Below are 26,493 nucleotides of genomic sequence, written 5' to 3' on the forward strand. Positions count from 1 at the left end.
CATCCCTAACATCTTAGTGGTTTAATACAAGCACGGTTTCACTCAGGTTATATGTGATCAGATGTTTGGTAAGTGGCCTCCATGTGGTGACTTGAAGATGTGGTTTGTTTTTTTCCCTGGTGCTACTGTCTTCTACAGCTTCTTGGGCATCCCTGGTGGACCCTCTGCATTAAGCTTCCCAGGGAGTGAAGCGAGGAAAGATAATGAGGTGGGACATTTGGTGGTCAGACCAGGAAATGGCACACATCACCCTGACCACATTCCATTGATAGAACGAGTCCCCTGGTGTCAACCTTAGTAAGAAGCAGCTGGAAATGTGGCAATCCCATGTGTCCCAATAGAAAACAAGTGGTTAGCACCTAGCCAGTCTCTGCTATAGAACTCTAAAAACTCAGACAAGTCCTGCAATAAAATGCCTATTTAACTGTGTTTGGCTTCATTCATTTCAAACTTATTTGATTATGATTTTTATTTTTAGAACAATACCTATTGCTAATTCTCATAACTGGTGTTATGAGGTACATAATTTGGGAAAATAGTTCTAAGCATCTCTCTTAGAAACTTTTGGAGATCTATCACCTTTTTTAGAGCACTCAGCTGAAAGTAAGGACTTGGAGATCTTAGGCCTAAATAAATAAACATAGTACAATTTATACTTACAGTATAGCTCCTTTTCAGATATAATGTGATCTTATTACACTTATCCAGAGATATCAAACCTGGAGGTCTCAGAAAACAAGTTTGATACCTGTTGAATGAGGAGCGATCATTGCTTTATTCTTAAGAGAGTTTATTGCACAAGTCAGAAGTTGTTTCTCTTAGTTTTTAAGAAAAAGTCTTCAAACCAAATATTAGGAAGAATTTAAAGAGCAAAAATCTGGCCTGCTTCTTTGAGAAGAAACCCTCGAGCAAAATAATGTAATGTTCATTTTTCTAGAGAAGAGAGAAGGTCAAGTCAGTTCTTTTGACAAAAATGTACAATAATGCAAATTCAGAGACCATAAAACATGGGAATTAGACTCAGGAAGTAAAGACAAGGGCATGAGGTAAAGGATTGAAACAAATGATTGATGTCTTGTTGATCAGGCTCTGAAGGTGATGGTAGGATTAAAAGAACATAAGAATAATGAAAAAAATTAAAAATAAAAGGAAAATGACAGGAAATTTCCTTTTTGATTTTGTTTTCTCATAAATATATGTGAAGGTTTCTGATGTTTGTAGAAGTGGAGAAAGGTGTTGTCTCTCATTATTTTCCAAAAGATGTCTGCCAACTTTGATACCTTTGATAATTTTCCATTCAGAAACTCTCCACTTCCTGTTACTGAACCCCAAGTTCGGCTGCCCAGCTCTCAAATGCCCAATACTCAAGAGATGAGTTTTGATTGGAAAGGAATTTGAGGTTTATTCAGGAGGCCAGCCACCTGGGGAGAAGGTAGACTCCTGTCCAAAAGCCAGCTCTGGTTTCTGCCTGGCCCAAGGGTTTTTGAAAGGGGGTGTCAGGGAGTGAAGTGGTCTGTAACTTTGCTTACGTGCAGACTCGTTGGTGCCAGCTATGGACGTTATCTTCAGTGCTAGAGATTGTATGAGGGGTTCTGATTCCTCTTTCCTGATGTTCAGGAGGACTTTGTTCTTTCTGCAAAAGAATGCAAGGTCTACAGATACACAAAAGAACGTTACTCAGCTGTTCCAAATGTAGTCAGACCTTTTGGGGAAGTTTGGTCCTTTACTCCTCAAGGCTAGTGGCCTGCAAATCTCAAAGAAAGTAACTTAGTTCTGCTACAGATCAAGGGACTTGGGTCAGCAAGCAAGGAGTGTAGAAGCTTGAAGCAAGATAACCCTAAGACCAGTTGGAGGGCTGTTACATTCCAGCCCTAAAATAGTTCACTCTTCTAGCCATAGATTTTCTGCCACTTTGAGAAGAAGTTCTGTGGAGACTCATTGAATAGTTCTGTTATGGGTCAAAATTTCTGTTATGGCCCACAATTATGAGGAAACAAATATAAGATTTTGGCTAGGGAATGCTAATAGAGACCTTGTTACATCTTTATATAAGCAAGTGCCCTTGGATTTTTTTTTTTTTTTAAGGGTGGATAGTAGACTAGGCATCAGATGCTCCCAAAGTTAAATATTAGCCTCTAGTTACTGGGCAATACTCATTTCTAGCTATTTTTTAATAAAAAATATGCATATTTCTCTTTGTGGCTTAAAATGGTAGCATATTGAGATCTGTGGTAATAGTAGACAAAAAGGCAGTTGTTGGAGAATAAAATCTGATCTGGTCTCCAGGTGAAGTTGCAGTAATAAATGATTCATGACAGCTGGAGACTCCTAGGGCAAGCTCAACCAGCCAAGAGGGCTTATACCAATCAACATATAGCCCAAGTTTAAGGACAAGGGCAGGGTATATGCATCCTATACTCTACAGCTTGTACAGGTCTAGTATTCCCAGTCCAGGGCTTTGTAGATACTAAAGGATTGGCATTCTTCATGAATCATGGATTTCTTATCAGTGTTTGTTGCCACGATGAACTGATGCAGAAGGCAATAATGTTCTCTCTGGAGGGATTTAGTGGCTTAGGTATCGCAGTACCTTCCTTATTTCTATGGTGAAACCACCTCTAGAAATGATTGAGGAACTTGATTGTGGCGAGTACCCCTGGTCTTTCCCAAATGCACATAAGTCTTGTCATTCAAAATATGGTCCTTGGACCAGCAGCATCGGCATCACCTGAGAACTTCTTAGAAATACAGAATCTCAGGCACAATATTAGATCATTCAAATTAAAGTCTGGAAATTTAACAAGATCCCCAGATAATACAACACATGGAAAATTTGAGAATTCACTATAGGTACATCCACACCCACATCCACAGTTCTGAAAGCTTGCTACCTGAGCTATGCCAAATCCACTGCAGTCTGAAGTTGAGAAAAGGAACAGCTAAGAGATCTCTGTGTTCCTTACTTTCTTGCAGACTTCATCTACCACCCACATTAAATGCCAAGACATTAGGTATTTCCCTAGAAGTCAGTACTGTGCCTTGCCCCACAGGTCACCAATAGCTTGGAGGATAACAACAGTGTGCCCCATGGATGAGCTTTCTGATAAGCTGGGGGCTCAGCCGTAAAACCGAGGGCGCGCTGGGTATCAGTGAAGCCCGGCCTCATTGCTTTTCTCTATACTTTTTCTCTGGATAAACAGAGGATTGGGGTCTCGTGGGCTGTCAATCTAACTCCTTCAGCAAGTGCCAAATAAAACAACAACAAAAAAAAGTAGAAAGGGGATGGCAAAAATGAAGTGGGTAACAGTCAAAGCAAATATCAGACAAAGCAAACTGAATGGCATATATACTGCAATAAAAGAAAAGAACACTGGAGGGGAAAAATGGATTTTGCAGGTTTAAAATGTGGTGCTGCTGAACAGCAGTGCTAGTGACCTAAACTGTCAAAGAAAAATGGTGTTTTTCTGCTGTGGTTTCCAAGATTTAACCCTTCCTCGTTAGATAGCTGTTTAAATGGAAGATGATTCTTTTTTATTTTACTCTAAATCAGCGAGTATTTTCTTACATTCTGATATTCAAGTTTTATGAACCACTCTATGTCAGGTGCAATAGCGGGGGGTTTCTGGAAGTTGTTTGCCAATTGAATTGTGGCTTCTGAAGGGGCACATTATATCATAGAAAATTGTGTTTTCATCAATATTTGCTACTTCATTATCAGGAGAAATAGACTGTATCCAGGACCTCATCAATTTCACATCCTGGACCCCCCCCTCCGCCCCCCGCGTCTTTATCTGGTTTCTCTTCTCTCCTCTGGCCACATCCCTTCAACTATTCATCTGTGTCATTGTGGATAGTCCTCTGAGGACAGACTGAAGAGTTCATGTTAATCTTATGTCACACTGTCTGAATAGCACCAGTGAACTCTAAGAATAGGAATACTCTATAATGGCAAACTCAGGTTTTGTTTCAGGGTCGTAAATAATCATGGGAACATTGCTATGTACGGATTCTGTGATGTTAAAATTCTATAATTCCATGATTTTTAAGTTGCTTAATTCTCCAGAATTCTACTTCCCCATTGATGAAAAGGAGCAAATGTAATTTATTTTAAACTTTTTCTAATAAGATTTGTTTTCCTAGGGGGAGTGGTAGATTACTGTACTTCTGCCTAACAGATGTATGCATTTTATCCAGGAGACCAGTAGAGATAAATGGTATTTTGGGCCATGAAACTGCCCAAGTTTAGCTTCAGAGGAGACCCTTCTTTCTGCTTGGGAGGCAAGGATTATTTCCTCCACCCCCTTCCCCTCTGCTCTTCTCTTTGAAAAAGCCTCACCTGTGAGATTGCAGAAATTTACAACCCAAAGGGACCCATGTCTCAAGGTTAATGCAGTCAATCCTAACATTCTTCTTGAAAAATTATCCATTTCTGTACAGGAGAACAGTTGGTGCTGGGCAGACGTCAAACATTCCTGTGGCCATAAAGCCTGCTTATTTTTTTTATTTCTTCTCTTTTTTTCCACATGAGAATAGGATTCTTTCTTGAAATCATTTATCACTGTTGGCTCAGAAATACAATAAGGAATATAAAATATATAAGGATATTGCAGGAAATAAATGTTTGCTTTCCTCTTTACCTATGACACATAGAAACCACTCAAAGACAGAGGCCCAAAATGGCTGCATACACAGGGGGCAGAGAGAGAAGAGCTCACAGTCTTACAGATCCCAGCCTCTTGATTGGAAATTCATAAAGCCATACTTCCCAGGTTTTATTATGCCCCACATCACCTGTGAATCATGTTAAAATGCAGATTCTGATTCAGAAGTTCTGGAGAGTCTGCATTTCTGCAAAGCTCCCAGATGATGTCAATGCTACTGGCCAGGTGAGCACATGGTGAGTAGCCAGGCCTCAGATACAGATGGAGCAAAACTCTGCACTTAGATAGCCATGGTAGCTTTGCTATTTCAGGTATGATCTGAAGATTAGCAGCAGTGCCCTGCTGGGCCATTTTGGGGCCTGAGGCCAAAGGAAATATGTGCTTCTATATACACTTAACAAATACCCTACCGCATTTCAATCCATGTGGAAAATGTTAGTAAAATCTCTACTACTGGGGTGCCTGGTGGTGTAGGCAGTTCAGCGTCCAACTCTTGGTTTCAGCTCAGGTCGTGATCTCAGGGTTGTGAGATTGAGCCCCACATTGGGCTCTGTACTCAGCAGAGAGTCTGCTTGAGACTCTCTTCCTCATCCTCTGCCCCTCCTGCTCATGCTCTCTCTCTCTAAAACAAATCTTAAAAAAAAACCAAAACCAAAACCAAAAAAACTCTCCTACTACAACAACAACAATGGCAACAACAATACTAAAGGATTATGATATCTAAAGCCTGGCCATGTCCAACATGTTCCCAAGCCATTGTTGTCCTCAGGAGCCTGTGTGGTGGAGTCTGCAAGGAAGGATGGGTTGGAAATAACTTTCTGTTGCACAATAACTGTAAAGCATTAACAGCCTTCTTTTTTTGTTTAAAATTTTTGATATATTTTAATCAGGAATATTTTTATATTCATTTTGATCTTTAAAAATATTGTGTTAAAAGATTGTCTATTTTTGGTAAGCAAGGTTTTGGGCATCTTCTTAAATTTTGTGCTTGAGGCAAGTCCTCACTTTCCCTACCCTAATCCCAACCCTGATCAGGAGCATGAGCATCACCTGGGAGCTTCTAGAAATGCAGGCTCTCCCATCCCAGAGAATGAATGAGAATCGACACTTTAACAAGACCACGGAGCGATTTACGCACGCGTTGAAGTTTGATAAATGCCCTGAAGAGATCATGCTTTCAAACAGGAGTTGCTCAGTCTGTGTCTCACCTTATCCTGGAAGAAGACTTTTGGTTTAATGTTGAATTATCAGACCTAAGATTCTGTGAGTTTCTAAAATGAAGATGGTCCTAAATTTCCTCTAAATTTACAAAACTTGTACGAAGTGTATTTATATAGCAACTAGCTTTTAGAGATAGCCATGAAGTCCTGTCTACTTTTTTTTTTTTTAACTTAAATGTGTGCAGAAATAGATTTCAACACAGAGAGGTGGCTTTTACAACTAGCAACCTAGTCCCAGAAGAACCTTAAGGTGACAAGAATAGATCTCCTTTGGAGTCTTTTTCTATTTTTAATTTGTCTCATCATGAAGGATGAAGGACAACAAAAAATGCCCTGAGTTCTTTGATGCACTTTCCTTCTTTTGATTGTATCTTTGAGGAGAGCTCTCAAAGGCATCATATAAATCCATTGTCAGAACAATCTTCCAGTGTAATGAGAATGGAAAATGACACAATTATCTTTTCTTTTACCAAGGATTGTAAGGAGAGTTTGGAAAGACATTAAATGAAGTCTGTCCTTTGGGGAATTTAAACCTGTGGTCTACTGATTGTACTGCCATGCTGTGGGAGGAAGTGAATGCTTTGGTTTCAAAAGAACTGAAGAGAAGTTTACAGAGGCTTTTCACCAGAAAAATGGTGGGTCTAGGTTTGTGGCTGTTTAATGAATTAAAATTTCTTTGAATGCACTATCTTTTTTATTATATTTATATGAAAAAGTACTTTTCATGATGAAATAAGCAATATATAGTTCTAGGGTGACTTTATTTAAAGGTCTCCCTTCTAGTTAAGCTTTATTTAATGTAACTCAGTGGCTGGTGCACTGGTTATATGTCTCACTATGATACATTGTTTACAAGGTGAAAAGATGAAGACATAAGTTCTAGTCAGTTATTGGTCATGTCCACAGAACACAAAGTGAATAGAAATTGAGCACTTTTGTGATCAATTTGATAACCAGAGGCCACAGTGGTTCTCAGCCCGAAGCCAAATTGCCATGTGACATGCGTTTGAAAATACACAGGGACAGTTTTTTTTGTCAAAATGACTGAGGGGCACTAGGCGTTTGGTACACAGGGGCCCGGGATGCTAAACATCCTCTGTGTGTGGGATAGTAACACCCAGCGAATAATTATACCACCCTGTGACAGACAGACTCCAAGATGGCCCCATGGACCCTTTGCCTACTGGGATTCACCCTCTTTTGTAATCCCCACCCTTTGAGTGAGAGAGTGACATATAATGTGTTTCTAATTGTAGAATACAACAAAGGTGACAGAATGTATGTGATTAGGTAAATGTGATTGTGTTATAAAAGATTGTAATATCTTTCTTGCTAGAAAATCTCTCGCTTCCTCACTAGTTTTGAAGAAGCTAGCTGCCATTTTGTGTGCTGCCCTACGGAGAGGGCTATGTGGCAGAAGAGTTGAGAGTGGCCTCTGGCCGACAGCCAACAAGAAACTGAGGCCCTCAGTCTGGAAGCCTACAGGAAATGGCATGCTCCTAACAACTGTGTAGGCTTAGAAGGGGATCCTTCCCCAGTCAAGCCCCAGGAGAGAACCCAGTCTTCACTGATACCTTGATTGCTGCCTTATGAAGAGTCAAGCTAGGTTGTGTCCAGATTTCTGACCCAGAGAAACTGAGAAAATAAATGTATTTTGTCTTAAGCCATTAGGTTTGTGGCAATTTGTTGATAACAAATGCAAACCTGTTTTAGTCAGTTCAGATTGCTATCATGCATTACTATGGACTGAGTAGCTTCAATAAAAGGAATTTATTTCTCACACTTCTGGAGGCTGGAAATACAAAACCAAGGCACCTTCAGATCTAGTGTCTGGTGAGAGCCCACTTCCTGTTTGCAGATGTCCATCCGTCTTTTCTTTGTATCCTCATGTGGTGGAGAGCAGAGACAGGGAACAGGCTGTCATGTCTCTTTTTATAAGAGAACTAATCCCAGCCCTGAGGGTGCCACCCTCATGACTTAATTATCTCTGCAAGATCTCACCTCCTAATATCATCACACTGGGGGTTAGGATGTCAATATGTGGATTTTGGGAAGACAGAAACATTCAGTATGTAACAATGCCCAAATGTCAATAGAACCTACACTGGAAAACACTACCTATAAAATCCTTCAATGTATGTTGCCTAAATTGATTAACTTTTTAGTCACCTTTCTTAGCAGACTTGATGAATTTAAACTAATTGGATTATTGCACAGCCAAATCATGTGGCATTATGAGTACTTGATGTGAAGGACTTATCTTCCTCACCATGGCCCTGGTGCACAGGTGAGAGCCCAGGACAAAATAGATGCTCAGAAAGTTTGCTACATGAATGAAATGTACTCAGCCTGCAAGGGAAACCATAACTCTCTATGAGTACCACTTTCAGCCTGTATTAAAGAAAAGCACACAGGGAGTAAAAGTGAAAAACCACTGGCTTAAAAAGTGGTCAGTTTTAGATTTATCCAATATCGAAATTAGGAGTCTTTGTTTGGCTGTACTTTGTTTTCAGCTGGTTATTTATCACCGCATAATCACAACCAGATTTCCCCACCTAAGGAAGTTTCTAGTGTATATGTGCATATTTCCTTGAGGAATGTGGTAATTCTGCCCTTCAGGCTCATTTCAGCCTGGGACTCCCTACTCCTTAAGGTGGAGGAGGGATGATGATGTGGTTTCTCTGTTCCCAAGGCAGACGTTCACAGAATTTCACTGGACTGCAGGTGAAGGTAGGGGAAGGGGAGGAAACTTGTCATTTAGGGGATCTAGGGCTAAATCAAGAGGACAATATCTATATCCCCTTCCTTTGCCTTTTAAGGTTCAACTGAATATATGCAACATGTCCATCTAGTGGCTCCCATATTTCTAAGCCTCCTCTGCAGCTACAGATGACCACATGGCCCCGTTTTAAGACCATATAAAGTGAGCACAGCTTTGGGATCACACTCTTTATAAAGAAGATGATTACTGTCATTCTCCCTCATCCCCTTTCCCTTGGATGAAACTGGAACTGCTTCCTGGAATGCAGAGTTGGGAGCAACAGTGGGCTGGAGTGGCTCACAAGGTACATGGAGAGCCAATTGTGCACGCCCCCTCTCTGCTTTGCATTCAGTGATGTCTTCTTGGTAGCTTGAGTATTTAGAGCATGGAAACTGGCAAATGCTACAAATCAGGAATTTGGGTTTTTTTTTTTTTTTTTTTTTTTCCATTCTGGATCTGCAGGGACAGAGCCTCCTCCTCACCTGGACTGCTTACCTCTGGATGGCCACGCAGATGAGAAACACCTGCCATTTCACTTCAGTCACCAGCTGGGGAGTCTTATTGCAGCTGCCTAGCCTACACACTAGGGGCAGACACGGAATTCTGAGCTGGAGGCCATCTGCCCGAGTTCTACACACTCCCTCCGTGGCCTGATCTGACCCTCTCACCACTCTGAAAGCCACTGCACTGGAGTCTGGGAGCTTCATCTTTTTCCTCCTGTATTTCTGAAAAGGAACCACTTGCAGGATCTCAGATATAAAATATCCCTGTAGGAGCCTCTGTCACAAGGTTATGGCCTTGATCTTCCCAAACCGGCAGGTCTTTCATGTGACTTGCACATTGAAGAGTCTTCTGGAAGCTGCTTCTGATGGAGCCTGTGGGGAGGACATGGCCTCATGGATGGAATTTGCTCTGCAGTCCCATCGTGCCAGGGAGGCCCGAGGAAGCTCTCCAGGAACTCCATCACTCTCTTGGTTTCTGAGCGTGTTAATAAAATTTCCATTTAGCAGGCCTCTCCCCAAGTTTCCTATCCCTTGAGCTGTCAGGGTAAATAACAATGCTTTGTACTTGCACCACATTATATAGACCTTTCCAAGCGCTTTCCTATCTGCTGTGTAGCTTGATCCTCTGAGGCAGCAGGACTCAGTCAGCGTATTTACTGCCTTTCAGATGAACGTGAGGGCCAGAGATGTTCACTGCTTTTCCAAGTTCACACTGAGCAGGAAAGAACCCACGTCTCTGAACCCTACAGCTGTACTACAGCGGTGATTGCCTGCCCTTTGAAGTCACCAGGCCTGGGGTTGGAATTTTCACTCACACCAGTTGCTTAAGGGATCCAAGCTTTAATTTCCTCATTTGTAAAATGGGACTCATAATTCTATCTCATGGCTTATTGTGATAATCCGATAGCCCTTAGCAGAGCATGTTTCACAGAGGTAACGTAGAGTGGACGTTTGCCATTGTTCTTCCCTGGACCTGGTGCCAGCCAGGGGTGGGCTCTTCATTGCTGTTCTTTTTCCAGATTTCGAATCTCTATTTGATCCTGGCATTACCTCTGGATTCAGAGAATGCTAAAGAAAAAGAAGAAGAAGGCTGGAGAAGGGGCAAGGCAGAAGAAAGGGTCCTATTCACATACTTAGAAGCGACTGAGTAGAATTAGAGTTGTCCAAGGGGGTCACAATGACCTTTGGCACAAAACCTAGTTCACCTTCTCACACAGGACTTTAGCTCCCTATAGCAGGCTAATTCATCGCACTTGTTTATTTTTCCCTGGCCAAGCCCCCGGGCATCACTATCCACGGAGGGCAGTGGCTGTGGAGCTATGCCCACACACCTCCCCTGAATGCCTAACCTCCCCTAGGAAAGGGGCTGGCTCCTTTGATGATCTCATTTCTGAGAGATGGTTCCCAGATCCTTGGAGAAACTGAGACCTAAAGCTGGGAAGCCCATTTAGCTTTTTAAAAGATCTACATATATTTCAAAGAGATAAAGAACTTAAAATTGCAAATTTTCTGAAGAAATTGCTTTAAGAAAAGGGAGAAGGGAGGAGTTTCTTCCCTTACTTTCATTGCATTTGTTCCCATATCTGTTCATTTCAGAGAAGTAAAAACAAAAACAAAACAAAACAAAAAAACGCTCCTTCCCTGTAGAAGACTTTATTTAAAGATGACACCTGCTGACAAATCGGCCTGATTGCCTTGGTTGGGCCAACCTCTTCTCTTCCTGGAAAACACTTCTGGATGGCTGAAGAACCTGGAGAATGATGGTTCTGGAATGTGTGGATATGGGGTTTGGGGCACTTAAGAAGGGCCTTGGACAGAGTGAGGGAGATTTGCAGGCAAAGTAAAAAGGGCTTTGAAAGAGATTTTGTTGTTTGAGTCTACATTTTCTATTTTATAAAGTGTCTTATAAAATTAAATATTATTGCAGTCTGATGGCAACTTCATGCACATGGCTGAGGGGTATCTAAGGGTCTGGCTAACTCTAAGCACCCACAAACCTACAACATCCTCACATGCAGCCAATTGGCATAACCGAGAAAGAACGATGCCCAGCAGTGCAGCAAGGATTTACCTGGTACTCCATAATCCTCCATGGGGAAGTCTCCACTGCTCATCTTCTCTTCCCATGGAAGATGCCTCATCCTAGATAAGATTTTTTTTTCCTCTAGTCTTTTGTAATAATAACGCCATCTACTTTGCATTGCTGCTTGCATGATCTACTATACTCCTAACAACAGGACTTTTTTAGAGATGAAAACACCAAGGCTCAGAAAGTTGAGTTCCTTGCTGCAGGTCACACAGCTAATGCAGAATCAGGACAAAAATCAGAGCAAGTGGGCAGGATTCTAGGATGTGCCTAGTGGCTCTGACAATAAACATCTATTCCAAGCCTGATTTAGAAGTTTGGTGAACAAGTGCTAGCCAGCATCTCGGATATGATCCAACCTCAGGATTCTTAGAACTGCAGGCCATGATCCATTCATGGGCCAGGTTATCCATTTTACTGACTCCCAAGCCACCTACATTAAAAAAAAAAAAAAAGATATGGAGTGCCGCCTGGGTGGCTCAGTCGTTAACTGTCTGCCTTTGGCTTGGGTCATGATCCCGGGATCCTGGGATTGAGCCCCACATCGGGCTCCCTGCTCCGCGGGAAGACTGCTTCTCCCTCTCCCGCCCACTCCCCCTGCTTGTGTTCCCTCTCTTGCTGTGTCTCTGTCAAATAAATAAATAAAATCTTTAAAAAAATGATATGGAATAGAATATAAAATATCAGATTAATCACATGTAGAAAGGGTAAGTACTGGTTAGTGAACTTTGATTTCAGTTATAAATGTATGAAATGAAATTGTTCTTGTGAAGGCTTTAATATACAAGGCCACAAAGCCTCGATCTCCACAACCTTTTCATTTTACAGATGGAGAGACTGAGGTCCACAGGGAGTAAGGGGCTGGCCTGAGGTCACAAACCTAATTATCAGCAAAGCCCTGAATAGAACCGGAGGCACTTTTTGTTTTACCGTGTGTACATTCTTCATTCTTTGTCCTCCTTTTCGATCCCTGTGTAATATAGCACTGGGAGCTCAAAATCTCATCTCCCATCAGTGTTAGACAGTGGCTTAATAGGGCTTAGCTTTTCAGAACAGAAATGAGTCCTGTTTGTTTTGAAAGGAAAGCTAAACTGAACAGGCAACTGGATGTTGAATAAAGGTCTTGTGGGATCCGGGAAAAAACAAGAAGCTTGTTTGTGAAGCTTCTTGGGGGAGCTGAGAATTGAGAACTCCAGGTGGTCTTGAGAAGCAGCGGAAATTTCCCTGCTCTACTGGGCTCTACATGCAGGAGAAGGCAAAACATGCCTGAGGAACTGCAAAACACAGGCTAACCTTTGCTAGAGAGCTGGAGCCGTTGCAAAGGGCATAACCACCACGTTGATTGCAAAGCCCTCCATAATTGGAGAAGGGAGGGAGGCAATGGTGACCCAGCTCTCTGAAGGAAGGTTGGGCATGATGAATTACAGATTTGATTTCCCTAGTGTGGCATGCAAAGCCTGGGGGCATGCCATTTAGCTGCTCTGTGTCTTAGTTTCTCATCTGTAAAACAGAGCTAAAAATCCTTCATTATCTTGCGAGGCTGGATGTGGGGATTAGTTAGGTACAATATGAAGCTGAGTAAGGGTTATAAGTTTTTACAACTGTTAAAATAAGAAAAGGGGGGAAGAGCAGGAAAAAAGAACAGAAGCCAAATGTCACCGTTCATTAAAATCAGGTCCTAAGCATCTAAATGACATGGCCTATGTTAGTTTCTGAAATTGTAAAAACTACCTTACATCCATAAATGATATTGTTAATTTTATGAATAAAAGACTTCTTCCAACTGAAAGAACTCCCAGGGGCCGAAGCTGGAACAAGTTGAGCAAGAAAATAAAGTAGTATTTGACTATAACTCAAAGTACTAAGTCAATATCCATGAGTCTATGCTGACATAAATAAGTGAACTAGTAAATGGGAGAGGAGAAATAAGTCTGTTCAGAATTCCAAATAATTCATGAGGATACTCTGCCCTCAAGGAGGTGAAGCATAACTCATGTGTGGGCTGCACAGGGAGACATTCTTCCAAAGAGTACCATAGGGAACGGGCTGGGGGAAGATAATGGTGGAAAAAATTTGACAGTCACTACCTCAGCCAGGTGATCAAAATCAACATCAAAACGACATGTTATGTTGATAGGATGTACCCTTGATATCATGTGATGAGAATGGCACTTTACCTCTTTGGTCTTCCCAAAACCCATAAGCACAGTCTGGTCATGAGAAAACCATCAGACAAACCCAGATCGAGGTACATTCTACATAATATCTGACCAATACTCCCTAAAACTGTCAAGGTCATCAAAAACAAGGAGACCCTGAGGCTCACGGCCAAGAGGACCCTAAGTACATGATACATACACGTAATGTGGAATCCTGGATGGGTCCTGGAAGAGAAAAAGGACATTGGGTGAAAACTAAGGAAGTCAGAATAAAGTATGGAATTTAATTAATAGTGATCGGAGTTGGTTCCTTCATTGTGACAAATATACCATACTAATGGAAGATGCTAATAGGGGAAACTGTGAGGCATACTAGGACTCTCTTTATTATCCTTGTACTTTTTCTCTAAAACTATTCTGAAAAACTTTATTAAAAAAAAGACCTTATAATCTAAAATTTATGTTAATTTTCAGATCAGCTTCAGCAAATATATATGGCATGCTTGCCAAGCGACAGGCACATAGTCCTTGCTCTCAAAGATTTTGAAATATCCAGGAGGACACATGTAAACACACACTGGGTTGTAGGGAGATACAGAATGGCATAAATGCTACACACTGTAAATGATGAGACTGTGGGGAGACCATGGCGAGAGGGATGGATTACATTTGGCTAGTGCTGGGGCATTTCTCCAACTTGTTTGCAGCATCTGTCTTTACCAGTTGAGTGAGGGGTGGTGCCATGAGGAGGAGCCTGCTTGGTGGTGCATTTAGTTTTGAACCTATAGAATTTGAGGTGCTTCTGGGATATTCAACTTTATATATCCAGTAAGAAGTCTAGTTTGTGGTTCTGCTCACAGGTATGGACTTGGGCATCGTCAGTCTTTAAATGGTAACTGAAGCAGATGATGTAGGAAGCATGAGATAGTACTTTTGCTAAGATAATAGTATTAATCAGTCAGTTATAGTGTAGCCTAGACAAAAAAACCAGAGTCCCAGGTGTGCCAATTACTATCTGAAGCAGAAGCAAATTGTTTTGGCTTTCTGAGCCTCAATTTCCTAATCTATAAAATGGGGATGGCAATACCCCTGATCCTCTCTTCCTTTCAGGTTGGATGGGGAGGGGTAAATCAGAAGGCATATGGGTCCTTTGTAATCTGTAAAGAGCTACGGAGATGTAAGACAGACATTGTGTTGCTGCTTAGTGCTACTGAACAAATTCACTTAAGAACTAGTATCTCTAACCTCTTAGGTCTCTAAAGGCTTTGGTTTAATTGGATGTCATTAATTTTTTTTTGAAACAAGTTCTAAATATCATGGTAATTTGCAAACTATATAGAGATCTTTGAAAATCATGACTCTTAGCTCACCATCAACTTTCCTTCTTAAATAGTTGACAAGATTGCATTTCCTATCGTCTCTTAGTACCATTTTAAAGGAAACCTAGAAGTCACTTTTGAATTTTTTCCAGTGTAATTATGTTTTTATAAGAAATAGGTTTTCTGTTTGTAAACCTTTCTAATAATCCCTTTGCCTGAAGTTCTTGTCTGTTTTATTAGCATGAAGTGGCAGGACATGAAACAATGGAGAAACCAATGCAGTTCTTAGTGCAGAAATCATGTCATCTTTTCAGAATCAGAGCTGAGAGGCTAACTCAGCCAAAGAATATATTCAACTTGGGTGAGAATCAAGGGAATGAAGAAGCATGAATCATGCCAGAAAGTTGATTCCTGGCTTTCATACTGCGGCTTGACAGACAGAGTTTTCTTCTCAGTTAACGTTAAGCGTATGCACTCTCCAGGTGTGAACCTGACTGCTGGCCATAGATTTTCCCTGTTATTAACCTTTTCAAAGTTTCCAATATTGGAATTAAGAGCTGGTCTCTGAGATTTCATAATGAGCGGGTGCAGTCTTTGACCTATGCAGGCTAAGTGTTCACTTCCTTTTGCCTGAAGCCCATGTACTGCCCTGCCACCTAGCAAGTGCCAACAAAGGTCATGGAGAAAACAGAGGGTAGAGCTGTAATGAAAAGTGAGCCTTTTCTTCCTCCTTTGGAGCACACAGACGATATTCTTTCTCAATTAATAACCACCTACTGGCGGGGTAGCCTTTTGAGTGACTCCGACAGCATCAAGTTCTCTCTGAAGCCCATTTAGAGCAGCCCCTCATGTGGGAATCATAATCTGCCTTTTGAAAACTTTGTTTGATATGTATTTTTTTTTAAAAATCTGAATAAGAGGAGAATGAAAGTGAAATAAATGGAATTAACTTAGAAGCTAGATCTTTTGTGATGAAACATAGGGTTCTTTCAGTGTGGGAAAATATTGATCCTGACATGTCTCTCATAGGGAAGAAAGATTTATCAGCTCTATAGTCAGATCCTAAAGAGGCAATTTCTCAGTTCACTTAAAGGGAGTGTGATGTACCAGGAAAGAATAATTTTGGTGGAATATTTATCTAATGAGTAGTAGGATCATATCCTTGTCTTTTCTCACCTTTCGTTGTGACCATCTTTTCCAATTTCAAATAATTTCAAGTCACAGATGATCTTAAGCCATGTTTTATTAACCTGTGTTTGAATCCCATACCTACCACTGAGGAGTGTTGTGACTTCAGGCATGGGTGGTAAGATTTTTGAGGCTGATCAGCTTCATTAAATTAGGATATTAATTTCATCTCATAAAGTTATTGTGAAGACTAAATGTGAAGTATCTGTAGGGAAGCTCCTCAGAAAGCATTACAAATATGTGCATTGTTGTTATATTGTCCTTTCACTTTCAGACATGACTAAGCAATATTTGTAAATGCTCAAAGAAGAAATACCTTAAGCAACCATAATTTAAGCCACACCTACGTTAACTGTGATCTGAATGACTAAGATGTGTAAGATTTGCCTCCAGTGGGAGATGGCCTGATTAAATGTTATCATTCAGATTCAAGGTAATGGTGAAATACAGGGGAAGTGAACGCCACTCAGTAATTTGAAGAAGAGATTCTGAAAACTTGAGAGAATCTGATGCCAGGGAGAGTGTGAATGAGTAACTGAAAGATTCATCTTGGTAGAACAGTGGAGCTGGTCCTGTTAACCATATAGCTCTCCCAGTATAACACCAGGGAGGGCTGGTTGGAGAAATCCCCAAGGATTCAACTGACATCTCCTTGCTTCCAGTTCATTGGTTTCAGGGCCTTCCTGTCTACGTGTTGTGGGTTGAATTGTGTCTCCCTCCAACCCACAGAGATGTTGAAGTCCTAAACCCCAATAGTTCCAGTAACTTATTTGGAAATAGGTCTTTGTGGATGATCAAGTAAAGATTAGTAGGATGGGCCTTAATCCAATATGACTGGTATCCTTTTTTTTTTTAAAAGAAGAAGTTTGGATATAGAGACAGATATATGCAGAGGGAATATGATGTGAAGACACAGGGAGAAACCATCTATAAGCCAGGGAAAATCTGAGGCTACCAGAAGCTAAGGGAGATACATGGAATAGATTCTCTCACAGCCCTCAGAAGGAACCAACTCTGTCAATATCTTGATTTCAGACTTCTAGTCTCCAGAACTGTGAGACAATAAATAACTGCTGTGAAAGCCACCCAGTCTTGTTGCTTTGTTATGGCAGCCTCAGGAATTAGGCTACCTCTCTCTCTTTGCTAGAGAGATAGATATTATTTAGTTACTTGTCTGCTTCCTTCATTGACTGGAGTGTAAGCTGCCTACCTTGTTTGTCTTCATCATGGCACCTGGAACCAGTCCTGGGAAGTGGTAGTTGCAACACAATCTATATTTGTTGAATTGTTGCTGTTGGGCCTAGCATGGGGAGTGACAAAAATGCAGGAGTGATGGAGTCCTGATTGGACTGAATCAAATGAAGCACACAGTCGATGTGTGATACTAATGCTAAGCACAGATTTGCTCTGGAATATGACCTCCAATCAACAAATAAACCATCCCCAAATGGGAGATATACTATGCTCTGATTTGCAAGTATATCTGATAATTAGGATGGCCTTGCTATTGCTCCCATATAATCAGAACTGGATTATAAATATTTAAAACATCACTGGCATGCAAAATGAATACTAAACGCTTATATTTAGCTATTTTTAAACTTCTCTAGCAAGTATATGACTTACCCTTAGAAACCCGCAACTTGTAAGATCTATCTAAATTATTCCGGTGAGGTTCTGTATTAGTTTTCAATTGCTTCTGTAACAAATTACCAAAAATTTAGTGACATGAATTTGTTCTCCTATAGTTATGGAGGTCAGAAGTCTAAAGTGGGTCTCACTGGGCTTGTATCAAGATGTGGCCAAGGCTGTGTTCCTTATGTAGACCCAAGGGGAAGAATCGATTTTCTTGCCTTTTCCGGCTCTTCGAGACCACTTGCATTTCATGGCTTGTGGCCTGCATCCACTTTCAAAGCCAGAAATGGCCCCTGAATTCTCATGCTGCCATTTCTTTCTAGTTCTGACATTTTTGCTGCTCTCTTACCCATTTAGAGGGAGTAATGATTATATTGGACCCACTTGGAATAATCCAGGATACCCCCTTTTTCTTAAAGTCAGATAATCAGCAAACTTAAACCATTTGCAAACTTAATTTCCTCTTGCCATATAACATATCACAGGTTCCAGAGACAATACATGGCCATATTGGGGAGGCCATTATTATTCTACCTGCCATAGAGTTGTAGAGCACAGGTGGCACCCTTGTCTTATTCTGCCTGCCATGAGTGCTCTCCTATAGCACATGACATTTACTGTCAGGTGTTAGAGGGCTTTCTCATGCCAAGCTCATGTCACACTCAAAACCCTAATCTTGGGATTGATTTATGAGATTGAGGTAAGAGTGTGGTTTTGAACTAGGTCTAAGAACAGCTCTTCACCAAAATCTCTTCTGCAGTACATTAATAAATGGTATATGGACAAAAAAAGTTTCATGGTCAAATCACACTGGTGGTGCAGATTAAGCAAAACAAATTCTGCTATTTTTTAGCTGACAGACTTAAAGGCCTTTATTAATGTGTTTTGTGGTTCTCCAGGAAGGATACCACAGCATGCAGGGCCTCCAAATTATTTGGTCTCAGAAAGCTTGTTTTTGCAGAGCATTTTGTGGGCCTAATGATCTTTGGAACACACTGTGAGACATTCTGATATACAATAAAGTGTATAGTCCTGAAAAGAATTAGGAACCTCTCTGTACTTGAGCATCTATAGGGAATCAGCTTCTAGAGTTCCCAACACTTAATTGCACTGATAGTTCCTAAAACAAATGAATCATTACCTGGGGTTTGAAAAGAAGTTTGCTACTTAGAAACCTTCATAGCAGAAAGTTGTAGGACTGTATTGACATCCTCTTAATTTGACATGTTTGAAGCTGAACTTATCATTTTCTCCCTCCCTCTCCCCGATCTACCTTACTATTATGGACTTAGTGGTGTTCTCAGGTGCTCACGCCCAGTACCTGAGAATGTGACTGTGTTTGGACGAAGGATCTTTAAAGAGGACATTAAGTTAAAATAAGGTCTTTGGTGTAAGCCCTATCCAGGAAGACTGGTTTTCTTGTAAGGAGAGGAGATTAGGACACACACAGGGAAGTGGGAAAACCACAAGAAGACTGGGGAGAAGATGGCCATCTGCCAGCCATCGAGAGAGAGACCTCAGTGCTACCAACACTTTGATCTTGGCCTTCTAGCCTGCAGAATTAGGAGATAATAAATTTATGTTCTTTAAGTCACCCAGATCCATATATTTTCATGGAAGCCCTAGAAAACTAATGTATGTACCTTATGAACTTCTTCCTAGTTGACCCAAAGCATCACCCTTTATTTCTACTTTTTCTTATATCCAATCTAAGTTTTGGCATATTTTCTTCCATGTATGTCTCAGGTTCACCCCTTCTTCCCCTCTATTCCCACTTTTGCCATGCTTGCCCAGCAGTCTTTACTCTTCCTAACTGAACTGCAGCACCAGCCTTTTCCTCTGACATTGGTCTGTATTTCTACCCATGTTGTGTTCTCTCAGAGCCTCCTCCTGCTTTCCTAGCATGTGAAAGCCATCCCATCATTTTACTGACTTCAGGGAGAATGGCTCGATACTGCAGTCCTATTAGTAACGGTTTACAGTCCTACCAGAGCCCGCCTTAGTCCCCACTCGGATCAGCCCACATGCTGCCTTGTCTGTGCCTACACGTAGCTCTGCCCAGAACACTGTCCTTCCTCCTCTTCACCCATCCAAATCTGTATGCCCTTGAAGACCCACCTCACGTCTGTCTCCCTGATTCCCTTCAACAGTTTGTCAGTCTATGCTCATAGTGCTTCTTGCTCGCCCACAGCACTCATTGTGCTCCATAAAATACTGCTCTTCTCAATAAAAACAAAGTGGACATCGCCAAGGTTGTCAGAGGAAAGAAAATAAGCTGGTGGGAAAGAGCACCCAGCCCCCTGGCCTGACTGATATCTGAAAATTGCCTTATTCTTGAATTGCTATTTCTGTAGTCAGGCTGGCCTTTTCTTTAAAATTCCTTAAAATTCATCACTAATGTGGTATGGTGACCACTCATAAATATCTTCTATAGCTCCTGAATAGATATCCTATAGATTACGTGAGAAACTGTCTTTTTCTTTTTACTTTTTACTTTACTCATAAGTAAGAGACAAAGGTAAATGCAGTTATAAAATATGATTGGCCCTGAGGATTATAGACCAGTTGTGTCAGCATGCAGTCCTGGGGAAAATCACGTACTTCCAAGGTCAGTCCTTTTCTGACCTCTGGCATGATTCTCTAGGAGAAATCTCACTTTGATTCTCATCACTCTGGTTAGTCACTTCAGAGTCCAGATCAAGGGTGAGATACTGGGTTCCTTTGCCTGCCCTCACAGCGTTGAAGACCTGCCTCTACTCACATGATTGACATTGGAAATGATTTCTCCTGTCAGGTAAACCCATGTGTTCTGCCTTCTGAGATACAGACCAGCACTTGTAGAACCACAGAAAGATGAAACAGCCGTATGACACAAGAACCCAACAGTTATAAAACACCAGCTTACAGCAATAGACGAGTGGAAGTTTGTTCTCTTTAATCCATGAGTCTTTATTGTCGAGGCAATCTGACTGTGATACTTGTCACTTCCTTCATTGTCAGAATGGATTTGGTAGATGTATTAGTTTCCTATGGCTGCTATAACAAGTTACCACAAGCTTAGTGGCTCAAAACAATAAGAATTTATTGTACAGTTCTGGAGACAAGAATTTTAAAAGGAGTTGGCAGGGTCTGTTCTTCTGGAAGCTTGGGAGGAGAATCTAGTCTTTGCCTTTTCTAGAGTCTATGGAGGCTGCCAGTATTCCTTGGCTTGCAGTCCATCCTCCATCTTTAAAGCCAGAAAGACAGCATCTCCCACTGTCTTTCTGCTTCTGTTGCTGTGCTGCCTTTATCCTCACCACATCTCCTCAACTCTCACCCTTCAGTCTCCCTTGATGAGGACCCTTTGTTGACAGTGGTCCACCCAGATAATTCAGGACAGTCTCTCCATCTCAGGTTTCTAAGTTCAGTCACATCTGCTACTGCAGATTCCAGAGATTCAGATGTGGATATCTTTGAGGGGGTGCATTATTCTGCCTGCCATTGAGGGTAAGGATAGGCAGGTGCCTCTTTTCTCCCTACAGTGCTACAAAAAGGATGACTTTCCAAGAAAGTAAAAACAGGTGTGTGTGTGTGTTTAACCAAGTTCATGGGAATAGTTGAGCAACAGTATTACAATTTCAAATATTGTAACCTGTAGATATAATATATATAATACATATTTAAGATGTATTTATATATATCTATTTATATGAACTTATTTCTGTCTTAGTCTGTTTGGGTTACTATAACAACAGCACCATAGACTGAGAGGCTTATAAACAACAAACATTTATTTCTCATAGTTCTGAAGTCCTATTAAATCTATGATCAAGGGATTGGCAGATTTGGTGTCTGGTAAGGACCTGGCTCACAGATGGCTGTCCTCCCTCTGTGTCCTCACATGACAGGAGGGGTGAGGGAGCTCTGTGAGGCCTTTTTTTCATAGGGGCACTAATCCCATTCGTGAAGGCTCTACCTTTATGACCTAATCACGTCCCAAATGTCCCACCTCCTAATACCATTACCTTGGGGATCAGTTTTCAACATATGAATTTTGGAGGGACACAAACATTCATAAACATCTGTATAAGAAATACACATGTTTCTTATCTATCAAACTATCCCTGCACAAAGCACATTGTAGGTTCCTTATGAAGGCTTATAGAATTATACTAAATCTAACCAGTGTCTTCCTAAAACAAGAGAAAGAGAGCCCATACTTCATTTTTTTTTAATCCTGTTGATTGGGAACTGATGAATAAATGAGGAATAGTGAAGAAAATTGATTGTGTTAAAAGGCAGATGCACAAAAAATGGTGTTTCTCGAGGCTGGGAACAAGTAGGAACTTTGGAAGAGTTTAGAAGCTTGAAGACAAGTATTTTTTCCTATTTTTTTTAAATCACTGCACACTAGGGAATATTATTTGCAGGATCTCATGGCTCCACTCTGAACTGCAGGATAAATGAAACAGTAAGTACAAAAGTTAAATGATGATTAAAAAACAGCATGCCAGTATTTAAGCCTGTAGATTAAAGATGAAAAGTTTTGCCAAAGACAATCAGGTGAGACACCTGCTACTGTACATGAAAATGCTGCAGGGTACAAGATGTTTTGTAAAACGTGCTTGTAAAAGGGCTTGTTCTGGATAAGAATTTTGGTTTTCGCTTAGTAAACAGAATAATTAGAAAGGATTAAGGAAATGCACCCTGAAGTTTCTTGGTTGATAATATTTACTTGGCATGGTTTTCAGAAGAAAGAAAAGCTTATCAATGTAACCATGCATGGTTTTTAAATTAGGGACTGTTAATTTGATCTTACCCAATCAGATGAACTGACAGCTTGTCTGGGTCTCAAAAACTGCCTACGTTAATCACCATCAAATTTATTGGCTTTGGATCTTGTGACTTGGGGTGGCTTTCTCTCCACCCACGAAAGTGTTCAAGTAATGAAATAAAGAGGCCAGTAGGTTGCAGTGGTTTTAATGCCCTGGTAGGTTCTGTAAGCAAACCAAAACTTCAGCCAGAGTCTGTGCACTTGAATCTGAGAAAAAGAAATGTAAGAACAGCCACCACAAACGGCCAAGTAGCTTTTTCTAATAAGGCACCCTTTTAAGCTATAGTCAATTAAATAATTTCCTTGCTTTGTTTCTGCGTCTTCTTAATAAAAGCCTCCCCCCTCAGCTCCTGTCTGTGGAGTGTTCTTAACCACTTTTGGTTTTATGCTGCTGGATTGGAATCCATGCATGCTCAAAGAAAGTCTTGAAAAAAAATTTTTTTTATTGTGCCTCCGTTTACCTTTTAACACAAGTCAGAAGAAGTGGGATCTGTACTTCGAGTGGATGCCTAAATGGTTTAATTCAGCCCTGAGAAATGTTGTCTGTTCTTTTTAATCTATTTATAGTTCAGTGGTGTGTCTTGTGGAAGCATGAGGTGATGTAAAAAACAAAAAACAACAACAAAAAACAACCCACAAAACTTTGGGGAAAATCTGGCTCTTCACATTACAAGTTGCGTTATAGTATGTAAGTTTACCATGTTTGTCCATGTTACCTTCTTTATAAAAGGAAAATAACTCTTCTTCCAAAGGCAATTGTGAGGATTTTCTGAGACAATTTAGCAAGAAGGGTGCTCAGTGCAGGCTGATGATTATTACAACTGACACTGAATATATTTCCTTACACTGTATAGAAAATTTGGTATTTCTAGGTAGGGTACTAGACAGAGACAGATTGTAAAAGAGTTAAAGGGGTCCCTAACTGGAATCCATCTTTGCTGTTCACTTTTCCCTTCATTTGGCCTCATTTTTGAGGAAGGCTATCACTTGCAGGCAGGGAAAGAGGTCACCTGCCGCACAGATTGTTTGGTGATAAGCCTGATGTTGGGAAGCAGAGCACATAACCTCCCTGGGTGACAGATTTGTCTCTCTGATACCTAATGTAGCTGAAAGATGTGAGAAGTGCCTGTCCAGTTTAAAAAATAATCTTGTAATGTGAGGGGGCCTAAGAGTTTTACTTATTTCCACCAGGCAGCTGGAATAAATTACAGTGTGCAAATTGACAGAATTCTGATTCTTTTCTCCCTATCTAAACGTGATCCCTCTCTAGCATTCCTCATCTCAGTAAATGGCATTTTTGCCCATCCAGTTGCTCAAGCCCCAAAACTTGGAGTCATCTTTGATTCCTACTTTTTCTCACACCCCTTTATCAATTTATCAGCAATGCTATTGGCTCTACTTTTAAAATGTATCCCAAATCTGACTGCTTCTTATGGGTCTGTTCCTGAACCTGTTTGGCTGCCCATTGCTCAAAAGGCCAATACTCAAGAGATGAGTTTTGAATGGAAAAGAATATGAGTTGGCCACCTGGGGAGAAGGTGGACTCTTCTCCAAAAGCCAGCATTGAGGTTTCTGCCTGGCCCAAGGGCTTTTAAAGGGGGTTCAGGATAGCTGATCAAGAAAGGGAGTAGTGCAGTTATCTGTAATGTTTCCTGATTATGTACAGACTCCATGATGCCAGCTACGAACGTTACCTCCGTGCTTGGGGGTTGTGTGAAGGGGTCAGGCTCCTGTTTCATGATATGCAGGAGAACTCTGTTCTTTCTGTACAGGAGGACAAGGTCTACAGATGCACAAAGGGAGGTTAGTAAAATCATTTGTGTGACCTAAGAAAAAAAATTTTTTTTGCTAAAATATTGCTAGGCTAATCAGAAAGCCAAGGTGGCTTCAAACAGACTTCCTGGCCTCTGCAACCTGGGAAAGTTCTGGTCCTCCTGTCCTCAAGGCCAATGGTCTGTCTGCTCTGTATCAAGGGACTTAGGTCAGCAAGTGAGGAGTGTGTTAACTTGCAGCCAGTTAACCTGTAAGACTAGTTGGAGTGCTGTTACAGGCCCTGTTCCTACTCCTTGTTCCAGGCCATAATCCCTTCTTTCTTTGACTCCTGCAATAGCTTCCTGAGGGGTCTCCTTTCTCCACCTGTAGCCTAGTCCCCAGCCAGTAGAAAGCCTGCATGGGCTTCTCATTATCCCTGGAATAAAGCCCAATATCTTTATTATGGTCTTCAAGGCCTTATGTAGTCTGGTCCCAGACTTCCTCTCTGCCTTATTTGTATGGTTCTTCTCCTTGCTTCTTGCTCTCACATCATACTGGCCTTCTTCCTATGCCTTCAGCTCTTGGAGCCTGCTCCTACCTTAGCACTGTTGCACTTGGTTTTCTGTCTGCAGGTGATAGCACTCATCTCTCTTTTGCTCCCTCAGTGAGGTCTTCTCTGACCACTCACCTTGAATGAAATAATACCCTCATCATTATCTCTCACCTTACTTCATGGATTGCTTGACAGCTAGTATTGCTTGTGTATTTATTTATCATTTGCCTTCCCTACTAGAGTACAAGCTTTGCAAGGTCAGAGACTTTACCATTTTGTTCACTGTGGTGTCCTTGTTCCTAGAACAGCTTCTGGCACGTAACACATGCCCAGTAAATATCTATTGGCTGTCTAAATAAAAAATGAATGAATGAGACACATTCTTTCTTTCATATAGCTTACGGTCCAATGGGGTGATTCAGAGAAGTGAATAGTCAAATAACGTGGGAAGACCTGCAATTGGAATGGAACAGAGGACTTTGGAGCTCCATTTCTCTCCTAGACTGTGATTACCAGACCATCTTTCCAGAGAAGGTAATATCTTAGTGGAGACCCTAATGGTGAAGAGGAGTTAACCACCTCATGCAAGGCATGGTCCTCTGGGAGTGCCAGGGCTGAGAAAGGCCAGAGAAGCTGAACCAGGCGAGAGACCAAATGGGATTTTTAGCACTGCCTCCCTCTTACCTGAATGAATATTTAGTACCTGCATTGTCACTAATTTTAAGCTGAGTAAATCATTTAACTGACTCATAATTTTGTAATTTTGATCATTGGGTTGCAGTTGTCCCTGTTAAGACAATAGCTATGAAATTGGTGACATTTAGAGTGGTCAGAACTTCTAACACACTGAGCAGTCACATCCTTCAGAGGCAAATTGTATCTCCTCTTTGGTAATGCCCTGGGCTGTGATTCCAGTGTGCCCTCATCTTAATGAATCATTTAGCCCTGGGGAGATTTAGTTGTCTTGTATTATCATGGCGACTTTGCAACAATGGGGAAAAAAGCCTAAACTTTAAGAAAAACATGTTGACAAAATTAGGTCATCATTCTTTCCCTTGCTTGCCAGAAATGCAATTTTGTCACATATTTCTCTTGCAAAATATACACCCCAAGATTTACCTTCAATTTAAGTGTTCCAATGCTTTCAGTGTGTCCACATTTTCATTTTCATTTAAGCTTCATGAAACTGGCAGGGGTGGGAATTATCCCTATTTTACATGGGATAAGTTGTTTTCCTTCCCGCTGTTGATGGTATCCCTTGGTACCCATTTGAAAGCTCAGAAAGAATTAATTAATGAGACGCCTTACATTGACAAATACCACATAATGGCACCTGAAGTAGGACTGTAATCATAATAATGCATTTCGCACAATAGACAGTGTTACTTTTCAGTAATTTCAGGAACTGTTCAAGACAGGTATTCACAGGCAGATAAGCATGGCCATGCTATTCACTCTGAATATATGATATGAGGATTGTAAATTACATGGGACCATTAAATTTTACTTCTGATCTGCTAAAAGGATATGAAAAACACTGCAGATTCAGTCTTTGGAAAGCTGTGTCACTCCTCCAGACAAGTGGTATCAACTCACGTGTTAGTCATATGGATCCCAAACTATTCTCTGAAGGAAGATAATTATTTGGTATGGAATTGGGAAGAAGGTGTATGGTATCCTATGCTGAAATTAATAAAAAAATAAACTATTAAAAATAAGGATTTTTCCTCATCATTTCATATCTATTAATGTAAAGATAGAATCCCACATATTTTAGGTAATACTCCCATGCTTCCCCAGTTGGCTAAAGGTCAACATTATGGACTAAATTGTGTCTCCCCAA

The 26,493-nt window shown here is 41.0% G+C and overlaps 1 protein-coding gene across 1 annotated transcript in view; it reads left to right on the forward strand.

The window, feature by feature from the left end:
- Window positions 1–25,512, forward strand: part of LOC118356970 — a 98,206-nt gene extending 72,694 nt beyond the window's left edge. The window contains exon 5 of the mRNA XM_035727536.1: window positions 25,048–25,512. Within this exon, the coding sequence (XP_035583429.1) occupies window positions 25,048–25,080 (33 nt within the window). The 3' untranslated portion in view covers window positions 25,081–25,512. The remainder of the gene's footprint in view (window positions 1–25,047) is intronic.
- Window positions 25,513–26,493: the final 981 nt, after the last annotated feature.

This window comes from Zalophus californianus, chromosome 5, assembly GCF_009762305.2.
Source record: "Zalophus californianus isolate mZalCal1 chromosome 5, mZalCal1.pri.v2, whole genome shotgun sequence".
Taxonomy (NCBI): domain Eukaryota; kingdom Metazoa; phylum Chordata; class Mammalia; order Carnivora; family Otariidae; genus Zalophus; species Zalophus californianus.